The 24,887-nt window shown below is 38.9% G+C and overlaps 1 protein-coding gene across 1 annotated transcript; it reads left to right on the plus strand.

Moving 5' to 3' along the window:
- LOC104747261 (NEDD8 ultimate buster 1-like) lies at positions 814–3,995 on the plus strand. Its single transcript, XM_010468867.2, has 9 exons — positions 814–1,192; positions 1,454–1,576; positions 1,664–1,760; positions 2,070–2,257; positions 2,341–2,443; positions 2,527–2,708; positions 2,798–2,875; positions 3,120–3,316; positions 3,413–3,995. Exons 1-9 carry the CDS (start codon positions 873–875, stop codon positions 3,814–3,816), a joined length of 1,692 nt encoding a protein of 563 aa, XP_010467169.1. The 5' UTR covers positions 814–872; the 3' UTR covers positions 3,817–3,995.

Raw genomic sequence — 24,887 nt, forward strand, 5'->3', positions numbered from 1 at the left:
TATATAATCTCTGTTTATCTTGTATTTGTGTATTCATATTTTTTTATGCTACATATCCTGCAAATTAATAGAAATAATAATAACACCGTGAGAAATTTGTTAATCCCAAAACCCTTTGTTATTATGCATAAAAAACTTTGGTAACACTTCAAAGTCAAAGATTGCATAGTATGCGTTATGAAATTGAGAAACGTAAAGAAACGATGACTAAAACACGTGGTAATATCTATGAATCTTTTTATATAGTTGCTTTGATTACAAAACAAACAAATGTCTTCGAGACTTGTTCAAGAATAATGATGTGTCAAACAAAAGGTTAATAAATAACAAAGAAGCAAAATTTACCAAGAAAAACAAATCTACTCGCAACTATTTTGTTTGGTGAAAAATATGTCGTCATCATCGATTTGCTTATATAGAGGAGTGTATTTACAATAATTTTTTTTTGGGATTAGCAAAGTTTTTTTAACATAATAAAATTACTATTATCTTACACATCGTTTTACCAATCTTGAAAAATGTAAATTCTGATATAATTAACACTTGTCACGAACTGATGAGTTAATATTTAATGGTTAAACTGATACGTGTCATAATATGGTGAATTTTTAACTTTGATCCTTAAAACTAACATGTGTGACAATCTGCTAACTTTAGAAACCCATAAAATATTTTTAGTAGAAAGAGGACTATTTTTAATATAAAATAATCACAGCAATACATGAAAAAATCTAATAAAAATATTGAAAAAAGATTTCAGAAAATCTTAAATATTACTATAAATTTAGTTTCGCCGACTAAATAAATATATATGTAAAAAAAAAAGTTTACAACTTCTCTGTAAAACCTAGTTAGTGTTGTTCGGAGAAAAAATGTCAGAAAACTCATCGATGGCGAAACTCAAAGTTGCTGGGACATGGGGAGGTTTAATTGAGGTAGAACTCGAGAATTGGACTCTACACATGTTAAGAGACGAAGTCGCTAAGCGATCAGGTCTCGATCCTGACTCAATCAAACTAATTTCCGCCGGAAAAATCCTCAAAGACGACGGGGATGCTACAACTACACTCACGCTTGCGCAATTGGGTATTAAAGAAAACTCCAAGATCCTCTCTACTCGTGGCGCTGCACCCGAAGAAGGCAAATCGATCGTGGACGAGGAAGAAAGGTCCCGTCGTCTCTCTCGTGTCAAGTGAGTCTCTTCATCATCTTTCGTTATAAAGTCTGAATTTTTAAACTTCATGTGTCTTTTTGCAAGAACCCAATTTGCCAATTCTGATTTTTGATTATACTAGAGCAAGATTTTTGATTGTATTCTGATGCATAGTGTAATGATCATCTGTGTCTTTAGTTCTTTGGCCATGCGCAGTATAAAGTCTTAATTTTGACACTTCTTATGTCAAGTGAGTATGTTTAGTCTGATTTGGTACAACTGTCTATGTGAATGTTGTAGAGCTGCAGCGACTGCTTTATCCAAGAGACATGCTGATGGTTCATTACCGATTGAAGACTATAACATTGAGCTGGAAGATCAAGGAGGTCATAAAGTACAGTTTGGAACTGAGACTGATCAGAGGTATTGCTCAATCAGGTTGGGAAACGGAATTGCTAGGCAAACATGAATGCTGATGAAGTCTTTTTGTTTTTTGTTTTTGTTCCACAGTGCTGCAATGATGGGTCTTATGTTACACACTAAAGCGAAAAGTTTAATAGAAATGGAAATGTATTCCGATGCAGTTGAAGTGCTTGCTATGGCAGAGGTTAGTTGCTACTGCTGGGAATCTTTTTTTTTTCAATATTGTATATTGATTTTTGTTGCAAGTTTATTTTTTGTGGTGTGAATGGATCTGCAACAGCGTTGAATAAATCTCCGTTATTTTGCTTGTTGTGTTACCATGATGGGTGTTATTGGTTTGAAATTTTATCTAAAATTGTAGTTTCAGCATATGATACCAATATTGATCCTCTTTAGCAAACTGGTTTTATACTTGTAGCTTGTTTTCTGAGTCTCTGGGATGCTGAATTAACCTCATTTGTATCTTACACATGACTGTATTATATTCTTACAGTTTGTTGACAACCTCCCTATGATGGAAATAGACATTGTATGGTGCTATTTCTTGCTCCGGGACATCAAATGCCTTTCAGATGCTGGAGTTCGCCTGGAGAGAGCAAGGAAAGGACTCGAGCGTGCTCATGGGAAGGATCTTTCTCGCTTGAGACTCCTTCAAGCAGGTCAAAGTCCAGAGATGGCACTGTGAGTTCATTTTCAAAGTCCAGAGAATACCCGATAAATGTGCCTTGCCTACAGAGTAAATATTTTGTCTATCTAATTGCTAGATACGTGAGACTAGAGTTACTAGAAGGTGTTGTGGCATATCACACTGGTCAGTGTGATAAAGCCTTGAATGCACTGAAGTCCGCCCATGCGAAATTCTTGCAGGTTAGTGAGCTGTACTGGAATAACTTCGCACTTAATGTTATTCAATTGTTACAAAGTTAATGTTGTTGTGCATTGTGATGCAGCTACAAATACCTGATGAAACACTGTCTCTAGTTATGGGTATGGGCTTCCAAGAGAAGGATGCTAAAAGAGCTTTGCGATTAAACAATCAGGATGTTGCAAGTTCTGTTGATTTTCTTATTGAAGAGACGGCAAAAAGAGCCCACAAGCGGGAGGAGGATCTCCAGAGACAAAAAGAAATAAAGTATGTTCTTACTAGTCTAATTGCACTAGTTATGATCTTTAGTGACTTTTCGATCTTCAAATAAGCAAAAACTAAAGCTGATATTGCAGTGAGCAGAAAAAGTATGGAGTGACACCCATGAAGAAAGCTGTTGATATGCAGATGCTTAACAGGCTCAACTCTATTGGGTAAGTAACGCACTGTAAATACTTCTGCACTTGTTTGTCTTCTGCTATTTATACAGAATTGTTTAAGTTAGAAAAAAGGTTAAACAAAGAACAAAAAGATTCTGTGAAAGTGCTTTACCTTAGCAGATCAACGATTAGCTTTCCTGTGTTTGTTAGATAAAGCCTTCAAGCTCCTGTGTTATATTATCATGAGGCTTTTGCTTAAAAACATTCTGTATAACTTGAAAGGCGTTTACCTTTGCAGATATGCAAGGGATCTTGCTGCTGAATCCCTCCGGAGAAATGAGAACGATTTTCAGCAAGCTCTTGATACACTCACAAACCCAAAAGTTAACTCGTCGATACAGGCTTACATTGAATCGAGGAAAAGAAAGAGACAAGAACAACTAGTAGGGATATCAGTTGACGAACTTGTGACTATGGGCTTTGTACGGGGGCGAGGTAATTTTTCTTAGCTGAGCTGTTTCTGCAGTTGCATATTATTGTTGAAGTCCGTTGTATAGAATTTGATGAAATGCCATTTACGTCTCTCTGCAGCAACCTCTGCTTTGCAGGCTGGTGGCAACCGAGAAGATATAATCCAAAGGCTACTACAATCTGTACCAGAAGCAAACCCAGCAAGCAGCCCCAACGATGGGGTTGCGGAGAGCAGTGGTTTCGGGGGTCGAGAAAGCACATCCGAGGAAGTTGATGGTGGTGGGGCAAAGCAGGACTCTGAGATGAAAGATGACACAACAGATGAGACTGCAAACCGAGGAAGCACATCCGGTGACGACGGCGAGGAAGAAGATCAAGAGCGGGACTCTGAAATAGAAGATGACATAGCAAATGAAATCGCCAGGGTTGATTCTTTGTCGGCCTATGATATCAATCTTGTTTTGGAAATTGAAGCTATCAATGAGTACCTGGCCATGCTAGATGCTTCCCAGGAGTCTGGTTGAAAAGATGATGCTGGAGAAAGTTGTAGATAACTAATAATGGCCAATCTGGGTTGGTATGCTATGCCAGTTACCTTTCTTATTATGTTTAGTAGGATTTGCTATGCTAGTTATTATATATAATCACATTATCTAGTTGCTCCTTGGTTAGGAATTTTAACAAATGTTCGGGGTTATATCGATTTAGAGCTTTCTTCTAAAAGACGTTTATCGTAATCTGAATTGAGCTGTGAAACTAATCGCTTCCATTATATATAACTATCATGTTGACCCGTGCGGCATGGGAAAGTAAAAATTGAAATGATTAACATTGTTAATTCATATTTTAAGAGAAAATTTTATTGTAATTTTTTAACTGTATAGTATGAAATCATAAACAATGTCTAACATGAATTAACCATATTCTTAAACTCAAGGAAACAAAATTAATCAAATAATAATTTTGTTGTAAATACAAAAATCAATTCAACCACAATAAGAGAACAATGTTAACAAGATAATGAATTTAGGTTTGCCGAATCTTTGTCAATAATCAATTTTGAAAGATATTCATAAAAAGCAAAATTTAAATTATTATTCTGTCAAAATTAAGAGAAACACTGTGAGAGAGCCCATAGCTACAACCCCTGTTTTAGAAATCGCTAGGCGATAGTCGGGCGGTCGAGGTGGACCTAGCGCCTAGCGAGAAAATCGGAGATTAAACAAAAATTAATCGGGGACTAGTTTTAGGGTTAATTTATTAAATTAACAATAAAATAAAAATATATTGTACTAAATATATGTATAATTCTGTTTATGTTAAAAAGAAAATATCAAATAAAATATAAAACTATAGTATTGTCTTTAAAATTATGGTAAACACATAAAAACATCATTTTAAAAGAAAATTTTATGATTTTTGTTAAAAGTTATACATTAGTTATTGTAAAACATCATAATCTCTTAATTTAAATGCCTAAATGACAAAAATATTTATGTTTGATTTTTATTTGGTTCTAAAAAAAAAATTGGTATACACAAAATTAAGCAGAAAATAATCGAACTAGACATGCATAATCGGATAATCGATGCTAGGCGGGGATTAGTCATTAATCGAGACGGAGAGGGTGGACCTAGCGATTTTGCGGGGCGTAATCGGTGTTAGGCGGGGATTTTTAAAACAGGGGCTACAACCAATTAAATTAACTTAAAAGATAGATCTATAAAAAAATTAGAAGTCACAATCAATTACCTAGATTAATATTTGGAAGAGATGATTGATGTGGGTATAAAGGGAAAATGACACCAAATAAAGATTGGATAAATGAATCAATAAATAATCCAGTCCAGATTTTAACGAAGATAAGTGAATCAGCGTCGATTAGAAAATTGAGAAAACAATACTTAGATTTATTCAAAACTCGGAGGTGTGAAACAATACTCATAGAAATAAAAAACTCTTTTCAAAATCTATCAAAATCTCTATATATAAACAAAGATTTGTGTAAACAAACATGTGTGAAACAAAAAGGTGCAAAAAACTAAGAGGTGCGAAACAAAAAGGTGCAAAAAACTAAAAAATGCAGAACAAAAAGGTACGTAAAATTAAGAGGTGCGAACATTGAAAGCTAGGGGTATGATGAAGAAACTCAATTGTTTGGATCAAAACATTGCAACTTTTGAGAACATTAACAAATTTAAACCGTTAGATGAGATAAAAAAAAAAAAAAAAAAAAAAAAAAAAAAAAAAAAAAAAAAAAAAAAAANTTAAATTGACTTTTAAAAGTGGGTTTGCTATTATATATAGATTATGATATTAATATGGCTGAGCTTTATTATAAGTATATGGGGAAGAACCAAAGGAATAACCGAGGAAGGTGAGGATATATGTAACGCCCCTCTCCACTGTAATTTATGATTAGTCGAATTTATACATAAGTTAAGTGGAGCTGGTGGAAGAATGGTTGAGTATTTGAGAGCTAGTTCGAATGGTTTGATAAAGTGGTCGGTGTGGATAAAAATCAATATCAGCTGATGGAAATCCGAATGTTCGAAGGAAAATTAGAAGTTATCGGATTTTTCGGACAAAGTGGGATTATAGGACAATGTTGTCAGAAGGCTATCAGTATCGCAGTATTGTTGGATAGGATTGTACCACCAAGAGGCCATCGGTGGTCCATGGGTCAGCTTAGTGGGCCGCGTATATTGGTTCGATGATCGACGCAAAAGTGGAAAATATTGAGCGGCTGACGTTCAAAAGAACTAAAGAAGATTTGCAATCTTTGGGTAGGGTTTCTCAGTGAACTTCTACATATCCTATATAAAAACTTTCGATCATTTGTTAGGGTTTTCACGCGTAAAAACTCTGAAAGCAACTCGAGAAAGATTTAAGCCTTGTCTAATCAAACCATCAACGAAAAAATGTCTAAGTTGATTGAGATAGTAACTCTGGTTAAGTGTCAAACTTAAGCGAATATTGACAAAGAATTATATCGGTAAAGGAAAAATGGGCTAGGGCATTTCGATATATAGAGAGAAGTTCAAATAAATAAATACATGGAAAGTGTTATAAAACATAACACAAATATATGATATTATTATTTTATATATGAATATGTGTATATATATGTATCTATTATTATATACACTATAGAAAGAGAGAGACGAGAAGTAAGTAAATGAATGAAGTTCTTCTCTCTACTTTTTATTATTAAACTGATAATAGAATTTTCACCCAGGGTTTCAATTTCCTATGCAGTTATAGTACAAAAGGTTATCAATCCAAATGGTTGTTATTCAAGCAGATAAGATATGATCAGAACAATGCAAGTCAAGCCAAGCAATAGTAGATTTTTTCTAACAACCTAAAGTGAGTAAAAGTAAATAAAGAACAAGAACCCTACGACCTAAGTACTCGATGCAAGCGTTCGGGTACAGGATCGGGTAGGGTAATCAGATTAAGGAGGCAAGGATGAACAGCTCGAAGGTATACACGAAGCTGGTGATCGAGTACCAGTTCGGGTAAGGGGTCGAGTTATAGAATAAAACTAACAATCAAGATAAGAAAGCTCCTACGGATGGGGTAATCGACTCATAAGTGCTCCTGACCAATTTGGGATGTCTTACATGCCTCAAGCAAAAATTCCCTAGACAATGAATCTCTTAAATCTTGCTAAAACACTCTCGTGATAGAAACAATCAACCTTAGTCACTCCCCTACCCAACTCTCGTTGGAGAAACTTGACCAAGCAGGCATTACAATCCGATTCATTATTGTCAATAAACTCCTTACACATCTAGTCTCTTAGGCTAAGTGAGTAAATCTCTAGCATTGATTGATTCAAGCATTTCAACAACATCTCTCGATGGCAAAACACCCTAGATCTAATCTCAACCTCTCGGTCTGAAAATAGCATTAAGAACACCAATCTAGAAAGGAATTTATATAAAAATAAACATTCAAGCTAATACATCCTAACCGATCAAGAACACATATTTGTCTATCCCATCCTTAGAAACCCTAATTCACTATTCAGATCTCATAGTAAAAAACATAAAAACACAAATGAATGAAAATTGCATTGTATTAAAAATAAGATAAAAAGTGGTAGAGTACAGAATCAAAATTGAAAGGAATAGCAAAAGAAAATAAAATTGAATCCTAACAAAGTGGAAAAAGTGTNCGGATGGGGTAATCGACTCATAAGTGCTCCTGACCAATTTGGGATGTCTTACATGCCTCAAGCAAAAATTCCCTAGACAATGAATCTCTTAAATCTTGCTAAAACACTCTCGTGATAGAAACAATCAACCTTAGTCACTCCCCTACCCAACTCTCGTTGGAGAAACTTGACCAAGCAGGCATTACAATCCGATTCATTATTGTCAATAAACTCCTTACACATCTAGTCTCTTAGGCTAAGTGAGTAAATCTCTAGCATTGATTGATTCAAGCATTTCAACAACATCTCTCGATGGCAAAACACCCTAGATCTAATCTCAACCTCTCGGTCTGAAAATAGCATTAAGAACACCAATCTAGAAAGGAATTTATATAAAAATAAACATTCAAGCTAATACATCCTAACCGATCAAGAACACATATTTGTCTATCCCATCCTTAGAAACCCTAATTCACTATTCAGATCTCATAGTAAAAAACATAAAAACACAAATGAATGAAAATTGCATTGTATTAAAAATAAGATAAAAAGTGGTAGAGTACAGAATCAAAATTGAAAGGAATAGCAAAAGAAAATAAAATTGAATCCTAACAAAGTGGAAAAAGTGTTTGAATCGCTCTCTCTCTCTCTCAGAAGCTCTCGTTCTCTGTGTTTGAGTGTCTGCGGCGTGCTAGGGCGAGAGGAAGAAGAGGGCGATTTATATATGGAAACCCTTTTAACCTAGCTGCTCAGTTCTGCTCGAGGGTCTGCTCGAGGTGGTGCACGAGGTTCAAGTCGGGTAGTTCCTCGGGTAGGGCTTCGGGTTGTTCTTCCTCTTTGATCGGGTTGAGGTTCAGACTGTTCTTCTTGCACGATCGCTCCTTCGGGTACATGCTCGGGTTTGACCTCATTTTTCCCCATTTTGGGCTCCAAAGCACCTACTTTCATCCAAAATGCACAAATGCAACAATGCAGCACCCTAAATGGCCTAAATGCAAATTCCTACAGTTAAGGACCTAAAAATACTAAGATTAAGGCATATATAATGCAAAATATGGACAAAAAAAAGTGTGTAAAACATGTAAATTAGAGAGTTATTACACCCCATACTTATATCTTGCTAGTCCTCTAGCAAGGAAGTAGGAGGATGAGGTTTAAAAATANATAAACATTCAAGCTAATACATCCTAACCGATCAAGAACACATATTTGTCTATCCCATCCTTAGAAACCCTAATTCACTATTCAGATCTCATAGTAAAAAACATAAAAACACAAATGAATGAAAATTGCATTGTATTAAAAATAAGATAAAAAGTGGTAGAGTACAGAATCAAAATTGAAAGGAATAGCAAAAGAAAATAAAATTGAATCCTAACAAAGTGGAAAAAGTGTTTGAATCGCTCTCTCTCTCTCTCAGAAGCTCTCGTTCTCTGTGTTTGAGTGTCTGCGGCGTGCTAGGGCGAGAGGAAGAAGAGGGCGATTTATATATGGAAACCCTTTTAACCTAGCTGCTCAGTTCTGCTCGAGGGTCTGCTCGAGGTGGTGCACGAGGTTCAAGTCGGGTAGTTCCTCGGGTAGGGCTTCGGGTTGTTCTTCCTCTTTGATCGGGTTGAGGTTCAGACTGTTCTTCTTGCACGATCGCTCCTTCGGGTACATGCTCGGGTTTGACCTCATTTTTCCCCATTTTGGGCTCCAAAGCACCTACTTTCATCCAAAATGCACAAATGCAACAATGCAGCACCCTAAATGGCCTAAATGCAAATTCCTACAGTTAAGGACCTAAAAATACTAAGATTAAGGCATATATAATGCAAAATATGGACAAAAAAAAGTGTGTAAAACATGTAAATTAGAGAGTTATTACACCCCATACTTATATCTTGCTAGTCCTCTAGCAAGGAAGTAGGAGGATGAGGTTTAAAAATAAGGACTCATAACCTTTTAGTACTAAGCGAATGATTCAAGCTATAGTCCTTAAAGATAGTTTAACGGTGCTAAGATNCTAATTCACTATTCAGATCTCATAGTAAAAAACATAAAAACACAAATGAATGAAAATTGCATTGTATTAAAAATAAGATAAAAAGTGGTAGAGTACAGAATCAAAATTGAAAGGAATAGCAAAAGAAAATAAAATTGAATCCTAACAAAGTGGAAAAAGTGTTTGAATCGCTCTCTCTCTCTCTCAGAAGCTCTCGTTCTCTGTGTTTGAGTGTCTGCGGCGTGCTAGGGCGAGAGGAAGAAGAGGGCGATTTATATATGGAAACCCTTTTAACCTAGCTGCTCAGTTCTGCTCGAGGGTCTGCTCGAGGTGGTGCACGAGGTTCAAGTCGGGTAGTTCCTCGGGTAGGGCTTCGGGTTGTTCTTCCTCTTTGATCGGGTTGAGGTTCAGACTGTTCTTCTTGCACGATCGCTCCTTCGGGTACATGCTCGGGTTTGACCTCATTTTTCCCCATTTTGGGCTCCAAAGCACCTACTTTCATCCAAAATGCACAAATGCAACAATGCAGCACCCTAAATGGCCTAAATGCAAATTCCTACAGTTAAGGACCTAAAAATACTAAGATTAAGGCATATATAATGCAAAATATGGACAAAAAAAAGTGTGTAAAACATGTAAATTAGAGAGTTATTACACCCCATACTTATATCTTGCTAGTCCTCTAGCAAGGAAGTAGGAGGATGAGGTTTAAAAATAAGGACTCATAACCTTTTAGTACTAAGCGAATGATTCAAGCTATAGTCCTTAAAGATAGTTTAACGGTGCTAAGATCAATCAACATACTTACAAATATTTTTCTATGCTTATCACCATGCATCGATCTAGTTCATCCTCCAACTAACAGTAAAGGCTTGCAATTCCAAAGAACATCTCTTTCACATTCATTAAAGCGTTTGGCGAATTATTGCAAATGGAAAGTGAATCAAACTCAATCGGTTTCAAGGGTAAGGCTTTTTGGTAGGTAGGTTCCGAACAATATCTTTAGGTGGCTTACTCTCAAAAAGAAGGAATGCTAGACAGTTGTGAAAACTATCTAAGACTGAGAACTATTTGGGCATACAAAGCTTAGCTCTTGATAATCTACCATTTTCGCATTCACTTTCTTTATATCCAACACCTTAGAATTAAACTGCCTACAACCTTGATTTTAACTCCTTTTCTTTTTTACAATCCCTAAGGTTTTAACCTTGAACAGCTAGCTCTTTTTTTATTTCTTTTTTTTCTTTGCTATACTCCTATTTTTTTTTTTTTTCTCTCTCTTTTTTTTTCTTTTCTAGGAGGTTATAGCAAGACTTTTCTCTCTTTTTTTTTTTTTAATTAGAGACTTAGAGCTAATTAAACTGAACCTTAGGGACTTTCTTCTTTAATTTTTCTTTTATTCCTCAACCCAACCCCAAATAAACATGCTAACCACCTATCTTTCAAAACCGATTCTATTAGATAGTCCAAATGATTCTAAACTTAGCTAGAAGAAGAGCCAGTTCTTTGTCGTTCTCAATACTCTCAAGGTTTCACAACCTATAGCACCATCAAAACATGAAAAGGCCTCACTCAACAAATCACAACAAGGCTTGAAAAAAAGGTTTGGGTTTAAGGGTAAGGAAAAACAATTTCGGGTTAAGTGAAAAGATTGACAAAAATAGAGTGTTCACCCGAGTTTAGAGTTACCATGAGCAAGCATTCAAATTCCATAATCAAGATAATTTAAGTTCAGGTTAAGTCCAATTTATATAGAGATAATGCAATGTTCAAGCAAGTTTCACACAAGTGGAAGAAGCTTTCAAAAGACACAGGGTTTTAAACAAAGATTTTTTATTTTTTTCCAAAGATTGATCTAGCAACAATGAACTGTGAGTAAGGGCTATAACTTCAATCCTAAGGTTGGACTTTAGACAAGGTGGTTTTAATCATTGTCCCTTAAAATGCATATGCAACAATCCTATATGTATTTAACAATCTTATATCAAGGTGGTTTTTTCTTATGCAAATAGATGCAGACTCAAATGAATAAAACTAGTATGCAAAAATTTGAAATAAGAAAATAAGAAAATAAAACACAATGTTAAATACATTCTCAGACCCTCCCCCAAACTTAAATTACACAGTCCCTTGTGTAAATAAAAGTCTGAAAAAGAAATATGAGAATCACACGAAGAAAATGAAACAAAATGCAATGGTATAAACAATGGTTTGGATGAAAGTGGTACCTCATGGGTTGGTGAAGAAGGAGGTTGTGGCAGCCTCCATGCTTGCCAAAGTGTACCCAGGATCGTCGCTGGCTTCAGCAGGTGCCAGGATTCGCTCATCAGAAAGCTCGGTTATGTGCACGGACGACCTGCTCGGACNCGTGAACCATCTTGCTAGACCTGTCAACCACAACAAAAATAGAATCTCTACCATTTCTGGTTCGAGGTAAGCCAAGAACAAAANACATCGGGTAATACGATGGGTATTATTAATATGATCTCCCTAGGATAGAAACTCTGATGAAGGCTGTAGACTGATGANCCCAAGGTTGAGAAGGATTCGGTAGAGGAGTGTACAAGCGGTGAGGCTGTACCTTACCCTTTGCCATTTTGCAGATATGACACCTAGAACAAACCTTCTCAACGTCTTTCTTCATTTGAGGCCAATANAGGAAGTGGCAAATACGGTGGAGATGATGACGCGAGATCGTTAATATATATGGATATGGCGATGATCGGATGATAGAACAATGGTTCGATGGAGATAGATTGTTTAGGTGGTGATATGGATTGTAACAAGTGAAGTGTTTCTGAATCACANAATAGTAGTTTTCAAAAGCAAACTCATGGCATTTGCCATAGCTCTCAGCAAAATCGATGTCAGTCTCATAAAGTCCTACTAGCTTAGAAGGCAAAGTAGAAATGAGAGTGTACCTCCTGGATAATGCATCTGTGACTACATTATCCTTATCTGCACTTGGACTGAGGTTCTCTTTAATGTGTCTCTTGCTCATCAGCTCTTCTACTTGCTCCTGAAGCTCTTTAGTTTCTATTGGATTGGTTCTGTAAGCTGGTCTGTTCGATAGAGCTGAACCTGGTACCAATTCGATCTGAAGCTTTATCCCACGTAGTGGCTGCAAACCTGGAGATATCTCTTCTGGAAACTCATCCTTGTACTCCTCTATACTCTATGATCTCGCGTGGAAGCTCCTTTGCTAGCTTAGTGCTGGTGAGTGTATCTTTGTACCCAAACATGAATGTGGTTATCTCTGGCTCAAATAGCTTGTTGAACTCGCTGTGGTTGATGTACAGGCTGTGAGACACTTTCTCTATATCATTGCGGTTCATGTGAAGCTGGTCCCTGTAGATTTCGCTGGGTGTAAGTGGTAGAAGAGTGACCTTGCATCCTTTGAACTCAAATGACTGCTTGTTGGTGTAGCCATCTTGAAACACTCTTCTGTCGAACTGCCATGGTCTTCCCAACAGAATATGACTTGATTTCATCGGAATCACATCACATAACAGCTCATCCTCATACTTCCCAATCGCTAGTTTCACCATCACTTGCTGCGTGACTGTTAAAGCTCCCTTGTTGTTCAACCACTGTAGCTGATAAGGTCTTAGATGTGAAGTGGTTTTGAGATTAAGCTTCTGTACCATCTCTTCACTAGCTGCATTAGTACAGCTTCCACCATCAACAATCAAGGTGCAGACCTTGTCTTGAACCATACACTGTGTGTGAAATAGGTTCTCACGCTGTCCTCTATCATCTGGATGAATCTGAACACGTAAAGCTCTGCGTGCTACCAACATCTCTCCCATGACTGCTGGTTCACCTTCTTCACCGAATTCAGACTCTGGTTCACTCTCTGAACTTTCTACTGGCACAATATCTCCTCCTTCTTGAAGAAGAAACATCTTCTTGTTAGGACAGTCTCTAGAATAATGCCCCATTCCTTGGCATTTGAAACACCTGATATGACTTGTAGAGGTGCTACTCTTGGGCTTGTAATCGATCTTAACCTCTTCTTTGACTGTGGTTGTCATGGGTTTGCTATCCTTGGTGAAGGCGGGTTTACTGAACTCTCTCGGCTTGGACATGTTAGGCGTAAATGTAGACCTCACTCCCTTTCTCTTGATCTACGATTCAATCAACTTTGCCTTATGTACCATTTCTTGCACATCTTCATAGTCCTGCAACTCTACCTTGTCTTGAATCTCTCTGTTTAAACCCCCAAGAAACCTCTACATAACCATGTCTTCACTTTCCCTTAGATCAGCCCTGATCATAAGCGTTTCCAGCTCTTGATAGTAATCTCTAACAGACTTAGTGCCTTGAATGAGACGCCTAAGCTTGTTAAGAATCTCTCTCTGGTAGTGTGTAGGCACAAACTTCTTTCTCATCTGCGTGAGTAGCTGTTCCCATGTAGTGATAGCTGGCTCTCTCTGTCGATGTCTAGTAAGCCCCAACTGCTCCCACCACAACAAAGCATAGCCATTGAATTCGGATATGGCTATCTTCACCTTGTTCAGCTCATAAGTACCTTGAACCTGAAAGTTGGATTCCATCTTCCTTTCCCTGTCTAGATAAGTTTCTGGATCATTGGTTCCATGGAAAGAAGGATACTGAATTTTAAGGTGATTCAGCTGCTGCCTCAAAGGTTCATAATCCCTGCCAGGATCTCTGTTTCGGTTTCTCCTCATTGTCTCTTGACTATGATCTGAAACTTCTTCTTCTTCAGAATATTCTCTATCTGACTCAATATATACTCGATGCCCAGCTACTTGTTCAGCTCTTCGTGGGCGTATATGCTCTCTACCAGTCCTACGGTTTCCTCTTTCTGTACCTTGAAGGTCTCTTCTCTGATTGAAACAAGTCTCTCTTCCCCCAGTAGGTGACTTAGCTGTTCTGATCCGTGTATGCTTTGAAGAGGTTCCCACATGAGCCTTTCCTTTAGCCAGACGAAGGGCCTCATTAGGACTAGGCGGTTCTGTAGAACTCTGTTCTGAAGCACTAGATGCTTTAGCTATGTCCTTGAACTGTTTCTCAAACTTGTTACTGAGCTGCTCCATCTGTTGCTGAAACTGAGTAGACATTAACTTGTTTGCTTCTGCTATTTGCTTAGACATGGCTTGGTTCAAAGCTTCCATAGCCTCTGGAGAAAGCTCCATTGTACCTGCAAATTAAAGAAGAAACTCGCAGCAAATTGTTCTTTGAATTAGAAAAACGAAAATAAGCTCTAAGACTCAAAATTTCTAACACAAAACTATAAGAAAAACGGGCAACACCTAATCCTATAGCTAACAAACTCGAAATAATCAAACCCTAATTGCAGTCTAATTTCGAACAACACCAAACTAAATCCTAAACGATATAGACACAAACGACCAACAAAAAAAAACTAAAACTAAACCCTATTCGATCTAGACACAAACGAATCAACAAAAACAAACCCTAAAACTAAATAAACGAATTTTAAGCAACAAAAACGAGATTAGGGTTTTAGAATCGCTTAGCCTTGGCACAGAGTTGGCTCTGATACCACATAATATGATCTCCCTTGGATAGAAACTCTGATGAAGGCTGTAGACTGATGAATGATGATGAGACTCGATGGTGATGGTGCGGAAGTGGCAAATACGGTGGAGATGATGATGCGAGATCGTAATATAGATGGATATGGCGATGATCGGATGATAGAACAATGGTTCGATGGAGATAGATTGTTTAGGTGGTGATATGGATTGTAACAAGTGAAGAGTTTCTGAATCACAAAGTGTATAGAAACCCAGAAATCAAGAACGCATTCAAGAATTCAAATTGAGGAAAAAGTTTGACAATACTTGTTCTTACAACTTCTTCGCTAAAGAACAAAGAGGTGTAGCTTTTAGGTTTTATAATCAACCCTAGGCTCGAGACTCCAAACAACAGGCAGTTCAAAATAAAACAGCAAGACGTTTTAAGGAAATAAGAAAAGAGCAAAACCTCTAAGTGACTTGTAGTAGTGCAAAAGTCACTTGTACTAGTACAGAAGTACATTATTCCCCATTGGTAATGATTTCTAGATAACTCGACATAGTGATCCATTTGCCTCATTAAAAACCATGCTGAGAAAACCCATTGGGACAAAACTCAGCTATGGGAAAAAGAGTACAAGCTTCACACCTAAGTTACCTAGTCCTCATTACCAGGTGAAGTCTTCAAGGTGGATATGTTGAAGACTTGGATCTTTGGTAGGTTGAATGACCCGTCAACTATGAGTGAATGAGCTTCCTTGGCCATCTCCTTAGCTCTTGACCGAGTGATCCTTCCCACCATCTCCGGTTTCTCTGCAGCTTCTGGCTCCGTGCTTGCCACGATCATATCAGGGATGGTGGGAAAGGTCTGGAATGATCACCCGTGTAGCTGAGGCATTGGATATGGCATTTGGAATGTCTAAGGGAAAGGACCTGAGTGGTCATCCGAATGTGTGCTCGATGGAGGCATCGGGTATGACATCGTGTACCCCGTCGGGTGAGGCATCAGATGGAAAATCGGTAATTTCATACCCCAGCTAAGGGGGTATGTTCAATTCCTACATGATGTTTAACACTGTGCAAATCCATACATTAAGTTAAATAAAAGTTAAATTCACAACTCCAACTCTTCAAACTGTGCTAATACATACCTAAGTCGTAACGGTGTTAAAAAACCGTTAACGGTTTCTGACGTGGACGCCACGTATGAAACGACGTCGTTTTGAAAAACAAAACAAAAAACCTTCCTTTGTTCAAAACGACGTCGTTTTCTTTCTTCTTCTTCTTCCTTCTTTCGCTCGCTCCAAAAGCTCCTCCTCTGTTGCTTCAACTCCGATTAAAACCCCAAAGAAACGTCAAATCCGAGAAAAATATTAGTGACAGTATGAATTTAGGGGTTTTATTTACCATTACAAATCCAAGAGGAGGAGCCATTGGTGACGGATATATCAAAACGAGAGTGATACCAAGAGCCTTTGACGAAAATCGGATCGGCGCCGGAGATTTCAAGGTGGAGACAAGTGTGTTTCGTTCTCTTTGCTTCAAAGTTCAAAGTCGACGATGACGATTTTGGGAGTCAACTCCGATGGTAATGATCATAAATATTTGAACACGGGTAGCCAGCATTCATAAACGAAATAATAAGTAAAAGTATGTGAGCCAATATGAACTTGTTCAATACACAAGACAAAAAAAAGCCAGCAAATATGAGTTCCGTTCTTTCAACTACAATTATAATAAACTTACTAAGAATAAGAAGAATCAGTTCTACATATTTATCAAATCAAATCTCATCACAGTCCTTCTTAGGAAAAACCTAATAATTTCCCATTCACGCACAAAATTGGATTTGCCAAATTGCAACAATAATCAAATCCCAAAGATTACAACCTATTTTAAATTCTAACTGACAACCCTAACGTACTCTGTGCTCTCCATCCTCCTCTTCCGCAGCCGGTTCAATCGCAGAAACCCAGATTCCTTGAATCGGGAAAGAGAAAGAAGAAAATAGAAAGAAGAAGAATCGTAGAAACCCAGATTTCTTGAGTTAGGAAAGAGAAAGAAGAAAAGAGAAAGAAGAAGAATCGCAGAAACTCAGATTTCTTGAGTCGGGACAGAGAAAGAAGAAGAAGGAAGAAAACGACGTCGTTTTGAACAAAGGAAAGTTTTTTTTTTTTTTTTTTCAAAACGACGTCGTTTCATACGTGGCGTCCACGTCAGAAACCGTTAACGATTTCTTAACACCGTTACGACTTAGGTATATATTAGCACAGTTTGAAGAGTTGGAGTTGTGAATTTAAATTTTATTTAAGTTAATGTATGGATTTGCACAGTGTTAAACATCATGTAGGAATTGAACATACCCCCTTAGCTGGGGTATGAAATTGCCGATTTTCCGGCATCAGATAGGCATCTGAGTGGCTTCTTGGTGACCTATTAGGTCTGGTGACACCCTCCTCTGCTTGTGGCTCGTATGACGACGCCCTATGAGGATCTGCAGGTGCCAAACCATCCCATCCCACAACAACCTGGTAGCGCCACTTGGGAATAATCATCAATGATCAAGCCAAGGTCCTAAAACACATTCAGGCCCCTAGCCAGTCCATCGATGATACTCCCACCACTTTAGCCATCACTTAGGCTTTTCAACCCTTGTGATGACCAAGTGTTGAGCCACCCACAATAGATCGCCATTTACCGTAACTCGTACGCGAATATAAAACTAAATACTTTATTAATTTATAGAAATATTTCAAAAGTTTTAACAAAAAATAAGAGTTTATGGCCAGGCCTAATGCCGAAAAGATTATACAGAATATTCTTTCAAATATACAAACTTTGACTTTACACAAGGCACAAAAACTATCTTCGGGCTCCTATCATCCAACACGCCCTCTAATTCTCCCTACTGGTTACCTGCAGGAGAGAGTTCTTTCGTAAGTAATCTAAAATTACTTAGTGAGTCTCAGGGGTCCTGCAAATGTTAGTTTCCCATCCCAACCCCAAATCACAAGGAAACACACAACAAGCAAGCAAGTAACACATAACAAGCAAGCAAGCAAGCAAACAAAGGTTACATGCAGGAGCACATAACCCTCTCAGCAAACAACAAGCAAAACTCGAAAAAAAAACAAGAAAAAGTCTTTTAACAAGTTTTACTAGGGCCCAGATATTCCGCCTTCCATTCCCTTTCCCTTTTATATCTGTCTTGCAGCCACAAAGGCACACAATCAGAATAAAACCCCAAATACACCGTCGTGTAAGCATCGGTCCTGGTAGCGAGCCAGACCTAGCTCTTCGTTACAACATGAATAGCCAGGATGCATGCTGCAACAACTTCTCAGGGAAGGACAGACATATCTCTCTTAATGCGCTTCTGGCCGTTTGGATCCCATCAACGAGCGCCACGCACTAAGACCAACAATTCAAGGTTGTAGGTTTATGACCTTAAGGAATCATAAACCTAAACAAAAACAACACACAACAACACATGCAATAAATCCATCAAGCGGATCCCATCAACGCTTAAGATTTACCATGCAACACGTCAATCAAGCGGATCCCATCAACGCTTGAGACCCAATATGGAATGCTTCAATAAAGAGGATCCCATCAACGTTTGATATCTAGCATGCAACTCATCAATCAAGCGGATCCCATCAACACTTGAGATCCAACATGCAATGCATCAATCAAACGGAAATCCCATTTCACGCTTGATATCTAGCATGCAACACATCAATCAAGCGGGAATTCCATTTCAACGCTTGAGATCAACTCTGGGATTCCTCACATGTAATAGAACCATCAAAGGGATCCCATCAACGCTTGAGGTCTACCATGCAACACATCAATCAAGCGGATCCCATCAATGCTTGAGATCCAACATGCAATGCAACAATCAAGCGGAAATCCCATTTCACACATTATATCTAGCATGCAACACATCAATCAAGCGGAAATCTCATTTCAACGCTTGAGATCTACTTGGAATCCCCCTCAACCAAAATGCAAAACTTCAAGATAACTAACAAGAAATCAAGAAGAATGCAACTACATGCACATGCAAGTCGACCCTAGCTTGGATCTACCACATCAAGCTAGATCGACATAAATGCAACCCTGAAACATATGAAAACACACACCACTGTCCGTACATATCCGTACAAGTAACATGGTGGGCCGTCCGTACGGTTTAGAGGCCTTGCGAGTTAAGCCCATGACAAGCAGCCTCTAACGGTCACAAGACTTTGAGACTTCGAGATTCTTCCTCTTGGAGCCGTTGGTGAGTGTGTATGCAAGTGGGAGGTCAAACAAAGATCACATGTGATCTTAAAGAAATGTTACTATCATTATGTGTAATTGTGTACAACATATACCTAGAATATTCGATTTGTAAGTGTCTATATTTAGTTTGTATCTAGGATCCATATCAAGTAAGAAATACTAATTTCTTCCTCTATACTTCTATACTCTCATACTCTCTCTTTATCCGATCCTCTCACACTCTCTTACTCTATCATTACTTGCGACCTAAGATAGAATTCTCTCTTCTTCAAACTTTCATGGTATTAGAGCAAGTTTGTTCCTTACTCTGAATCTCACACCCACCAAACTCTTCCGCTTTAAACTCTTTCTCTTCAATCTCTTTTTGTTTCGTTCTTGAAAGAAGTTTCTCTTTACCCGTTGGACAATAGCATTACCCAACGGATATTACGACATGGAAGGCAATAAGACCTTAATTGTCCCTGTTACTCTCAAAGGAGAGAACTATCTGCTGTGGGCAAGAACCACCAAGACGGCACTGTGCGGCCGAGGGCTTTGGACCCACATTACTTCGAGTGAAGCACCAAAGAAGCCACCAACCCAAGATGGCAAAGAAGTTGTCACTAGCGGTGAAGACAAATGGTTCCAAGAAGACCAGAGTTTTCTTGCCATTATTCAAAACTCTCTTGATGCTCCAATCCTTGAAGCATATTCCTATTGTGAAACCGCAAATGATCTATGGGATACTCTCCAAAATGTATTTGGAAATGTTACTAATGTCAACCAAATCTTTTAGATAAAAAGAGCCATCAATAATCTCAATCAAGAAGGTATGGAGTTCACCAATCATTTTGGAAAGTTTAGATCTCTCTGGGCTGAACTCGAGATGCTCCGACCGGCGACTATAGATCTGGCGATCATAAATGAAAGGCGTGAACAAGACAAAGTATTCGGCCTACTCCTCACCTTGAATCCATTTTACAATGATCTGATCAAGCATACCTTGAGGTCAAATAAGCTTCCAAGCCTTGACGACGTGTGCAACCAGATTCAAAAGGAACACGGCTCTATTGGGCTATTTGGAGGCAAAGGAGAGCTAGTAACCGCCAACAAAGTGGAGATTGCTTCCGCAAAAAAAAGTTACTACAAACAGGACGACAAAAACCCAACTGTTTGTGATCATGATAAGAAGGTTGGTTATTTCAAAAGTCGATGCTGGATTCTTCATCCTCATCTCCTAGTCAACCGGGCCATGACAAACCGAGGAGGACCAAGGGCACATCAAGCCACCATGGTGGGGGAAGCAGTAACCACTGAGCCAAACAATCGAGCTCTTGAAGGGAATGGAACTGCACTAGCTTCCTCTTCGGAGCTAGTATGGAAGTCAGACCTGGACGCCCTCATCAATGCCCTCAAGGAGGCCTCCGGTAACTCCTATCTTGCTTTAAGACCAAATAAACCTCTCATTGTTGATTATGGTGCATCACATCATATGATTAGTGACATTAAACATGCTCTAGGAAATGTAATCATAGCTAATGGTGAGAAAATACCAGTTGAGGTAATAGGAAACTTGAAACTGTTTGATAAATCATCCTAAGGCCGTTTATATGCCGAGTTTCACTTCAAACCTTTTGTCGGTTAAGAGAGCTACCACTGATTTAAATTGTTATGCAATATTTGGTCCTAATGATGTTTATTTTCAGGATATTGGGACAAGTATAGTTCTTGGACAAGGTGTCACTCAAGATGAACTCTACTTGCTTAAGGATCTAAATCTATCTTCTTCAAATCTATCTTGTTTTTAGCTCAATTAATGTTAAAGAAAACAATGTTATGTGGCATGCTAGGCTAGGACATCCTCATTCTCGAGCTTTAGAAATAATATTTCCAAATATTTCTTTCAAAAATGATGAGTGTGAGGCATGTATCCTTGGTAAACATTGCAAATCTGTTTTTCCTAAGTCATTGACTATTTATGAAAATTGCTTTGATTTAGTTCACTCTGATGTGTGGACATCTCCATGTTTATCTAGATAAAATCCAAAATAGTTTGTTACTTTTATTGATGAAAAATCTAAGTATACATGGCGCACCTTGCTTCCTACTAAAGATAGAGTTCTTGAAGCTTTTATTAGTTTTCAAAATTATGTAAGTAACCATTATAATGCAAAAATTAAAATCTTAAGATCAGATAATGGTGGGGAGTACACAAGCCATGCTTTCTCAAAACATCTCACCCAACATGGTATAATTCATCAAACGAGCTGACCATACACTCCACAAAAAAATGGCGTAACCGAAAGGAAGAATAGACATCTGATGGAAGTGGCTCGCTCTATGATGTTCTACACCAACATTCCAAAACGGTTTTGGGTAGACGCAGTGCTTTTAGCATGCTACCTGATCAACTGCATTCCTACAAAAATCCTACAAGACATCTCACCATTTGAGGTATTAAACAAGAAAAAAGCCTATTTTTGATCACTTACGTGTGTTTGGGTGTATGTGTTTTGTGTTAAAACCAGGAGAGCTACGAGACAAACTAGACGCCAAGAGTACTAAAGGCATGTTCATTGGTTACTCTAGTACACAAAAGGGCTACAAATGCTATGATCCTGAGACTAGACGAGTGTTGGTGTCTTGGGATGTGAAATTCGTGGAGACTCGAGGATATTATGATGAGAAGAATTGGGAGGACCTTCGCGAATTGACAAGTTCCACATCCGACCGTGCCAAGAACCTTCGCATTATCCTTGAACGGCTAGGTGTCGAAAACGATTGGGACGCCGACAAATCAGCTGGGCCAAACTCACCAGACAACGCTGTTCCACCTGTTGACCTTGACCCTAGTGGTTCAGATGCAGCCCTCACTCTGTCTACCCCCGGTGACCCGTCTGCGTCAAATGACGAGCAAGCACTCGAGGAGGAGAGTCAACCTGACGAGTCACATGACGATGATGATGATAATGAAGAACATGATCATGGGGAGGTTATTCCCTTACGGCGAAGTCAGAGGTTAAACTAGAATCATGGAGAGGTTATCCCCTTACGGCGAAGTCAACGACTACAACATGTTCCCCGCATGTATTACAAAAATGTTGTTGTTGCCCATCCTATTCAAGCTGTATGTACTCTTGCTCATTTTCCTTTGGAGCACCAAGCTTTCCTCGGCCAAATAGACAAACACTGGGTTCCGCAAACCTATGATGAGGCCAAGGACCACAAGGTGTGGAGAGATGCGTTTAGTGCGGAAACAAAGGCCATGGAGAAAAACCATACATGGGATGAGGCTGACCTACCTAAAGGAAAAAAGGCCGTCACATCCCGCTGGATCTTTACCATCAAATACAAGAGTGACAGGGAGATTGAACGTCATAAGGCCCGACTGGTCGCCCGTGGCTTTACAGAAACGTACGGGGAGGACTATCGAGATACGTTGGCTATGCTGGCCAAGCTATACACTGTTTGGGTTGTCCTCTCGTTGGCCACTAACTTGGACTGAGATCTATGGCAAATGGACGTAAAGAACGTGTTCTTACAAGGCTAGCTTGAAGACGAAGTCTATATGAGGCCACCACCCGGCTTAGAAAACACCATCGGTCCGGGAAAGGTGTTTAAACTCAACAAGGCCATCTATGGTTTAAAATAGTCACCAAGGACTTGGTACCACAAACTAAGCACCACCTTACTGGGGAGAGGTTTTCGCAAGTCAGAATCCGATCACACCCTCTTCACACTACCAAGCGACAAAGGTGTTGTAGTCATTCTAGTATATGTTGATGATATCATCATATCTGGAAATGACAAGGTGGGCATTCAAGAGACTAAAGATTTTCTTCAATCCATTTTTTACATTAAAGATCTTGGAGAGCTTAAGTATTTTCTTGGGATAGAGGTATATCGGTCTAATGAAGGGTTATTCTTATCACAAAGAAAATATGCTCTTGATCTCTTAAGTGAAGCAGGAAAACTTGGTGCAAAAGCTGTGACAACACCACTTGAAGAAAACTATAAGGCAGGAGGAAAGGGGGAGCTTGAGGCAGCTCCATTCGAAGATGTCACACGATATAGGCGCCTAGTAGGTAAGCTTATATACCTTACTATCACACGGCCTGATATCTGTTTTGCTGTGAACCAGGTGAGCCAGCACATGCAAGATCCAACCGTACACCACTGGAACATGGTGAACCGAATACTCAAATATATCAAGGGCTCACCGGGACAAGGCATTTGGATGGGACGCAATGAGAGCACTGAACTTGTGGGATACTGCGACGCTAACTATGCCAGAGATTGCAAAGACCGTCGTTCTACTAGTGGATAATGCACGTTCCTAGGCGGCAACCTAGTCACATGGAAGAGCAAGAAACAGAAGGTGGTATCACTATCAAGTGCTGAATAAGAATATAGAGCCATGAGGAAAATTACAACCGAACTGATGTGGCTCAAAGCTCTTCTCAAGGATCTTGGAATTGAATCTTCAAAGCCAATCACAATGCATTGTGACAATGAGGCCGCCATCCACATAGCTACAAAGTCGGTGTTCCATGAGCGGACCAAACACATTGAAGTAGATTGTCATAAGGTTCGAGAACAGATCCAGCTTGGAGTCGTTCAACCATGCTTCACCGAAAGCTCCAAACAATTGGCCGATATACTCACCAAAGCGGCCAGCCCACAAGTGTGTGAGTATATTCACTCCAAACTTGGTCTTAAAGACCTCACTCGGCCATAAGGACACAAACATGGCACCTACACTCTTTTTCGCTTATGTATAGTTTCTCCCAAGTGGTTTTCTATACTAAGGTTTTTAATGAGGTGGATGTGCATAAGTCCAATCTTGATCGACACTCGTGATCAAGCTTGAGGGGGAGTATGAAAACACACACCACTGTCCATACATGTCCGTACAAGTAACATGGCGGGCCGTCGTACGGTTTAGAGGCCTTGCGAATTAAGCCCATGACAAGTAGCCTCTAACGGTCACAAGACTTTGAAACTTCCAGATTCTTCCTCTTGGAGCCGTTGGTGAGTGCGTATGCAAGTGGGAGGTCAAACAAAGATCACATGTGATCTTAAGGAAACGTCACAATCATTATGTGTAATTGTGTACAGCATATACCTAGAATATTCGATTTGTAAGTGTCTATATTTAGTTTGTATCTAGGATCCATATCAAGTAAGAAATACTAATTTCTTCCTCTATACTTTTATACTCTCATACTCTCTCTTTATCTGATCTTCTTACTCTCTCATTACTTGCGACCTAAGATAGAATTCTCTCTTCTTCAAACTTTCAAAACTCACTGATTTTTGCAGATCTTCAACTTCTGCAACCCAATCTCCCCCTTGCTTCAACCGCTCTTCACGCAGATGAAGCTCTCACAACTCTCTCTTCTCACACTTAGAAGAAATTTCTCTCTTTTTCTTCTCTTTCTCTTGCCAACAGCCCTTTGGCGTCTCTCTCTCTTTTTCTCTCCAATGGAGAAAATGAGAGGCTATTTATAGAGAGTGTGGGCGACTCAAGCATGTCACACGCAGGGGGTATGTGTGAACACCACATCTCGTAGGCTTCTAGGTTGGCTCGCATCATCTGGCCCATGAGGCACATGTCGAAGAGGAACTCGGCATCTCTAGCGATCCCCAACTGCTTCATCATCTCGCGGTGGGGTAGCG

The sequence above is a fragment of the Camelina sativa genome, chromosome 15, assembly GCF_000633955.1.
Source record: "Camelina sativa cultivar DH55 chromosome 15, Cs, whole genome shotgun sequence".
Classification (NCBI taxonomy): Eukaryota; Viridiplantae; Streptophyta; class Magnoliopsida; order Brassicales; family Brassicaceae; genus Camelina; species Camelina sativa.

Coding starts and splice junctions, on each gene's coding strand:
- LOC104747261 (XM_010468867.2), top strand. CDS start 873: ATGTCAGAAAACTCATCGATGGCGAAACTCAAAGTTGCTGGGACATGG. Junction 2,876..3,119: donor AACAGGCTCAACTCTATTGG/GTAAGTAACGCA, acceptor TTACCTTTGCAG/ATATGCAAGGGATCTTGCTG. Junction 3,317..3,412: donor GGGCTTTGTACGGGGGCGAG/GTAATTTTTCTT, acceptor GTCTCTCTGCAG/CAACCTCTGCTTTGCAGGCT.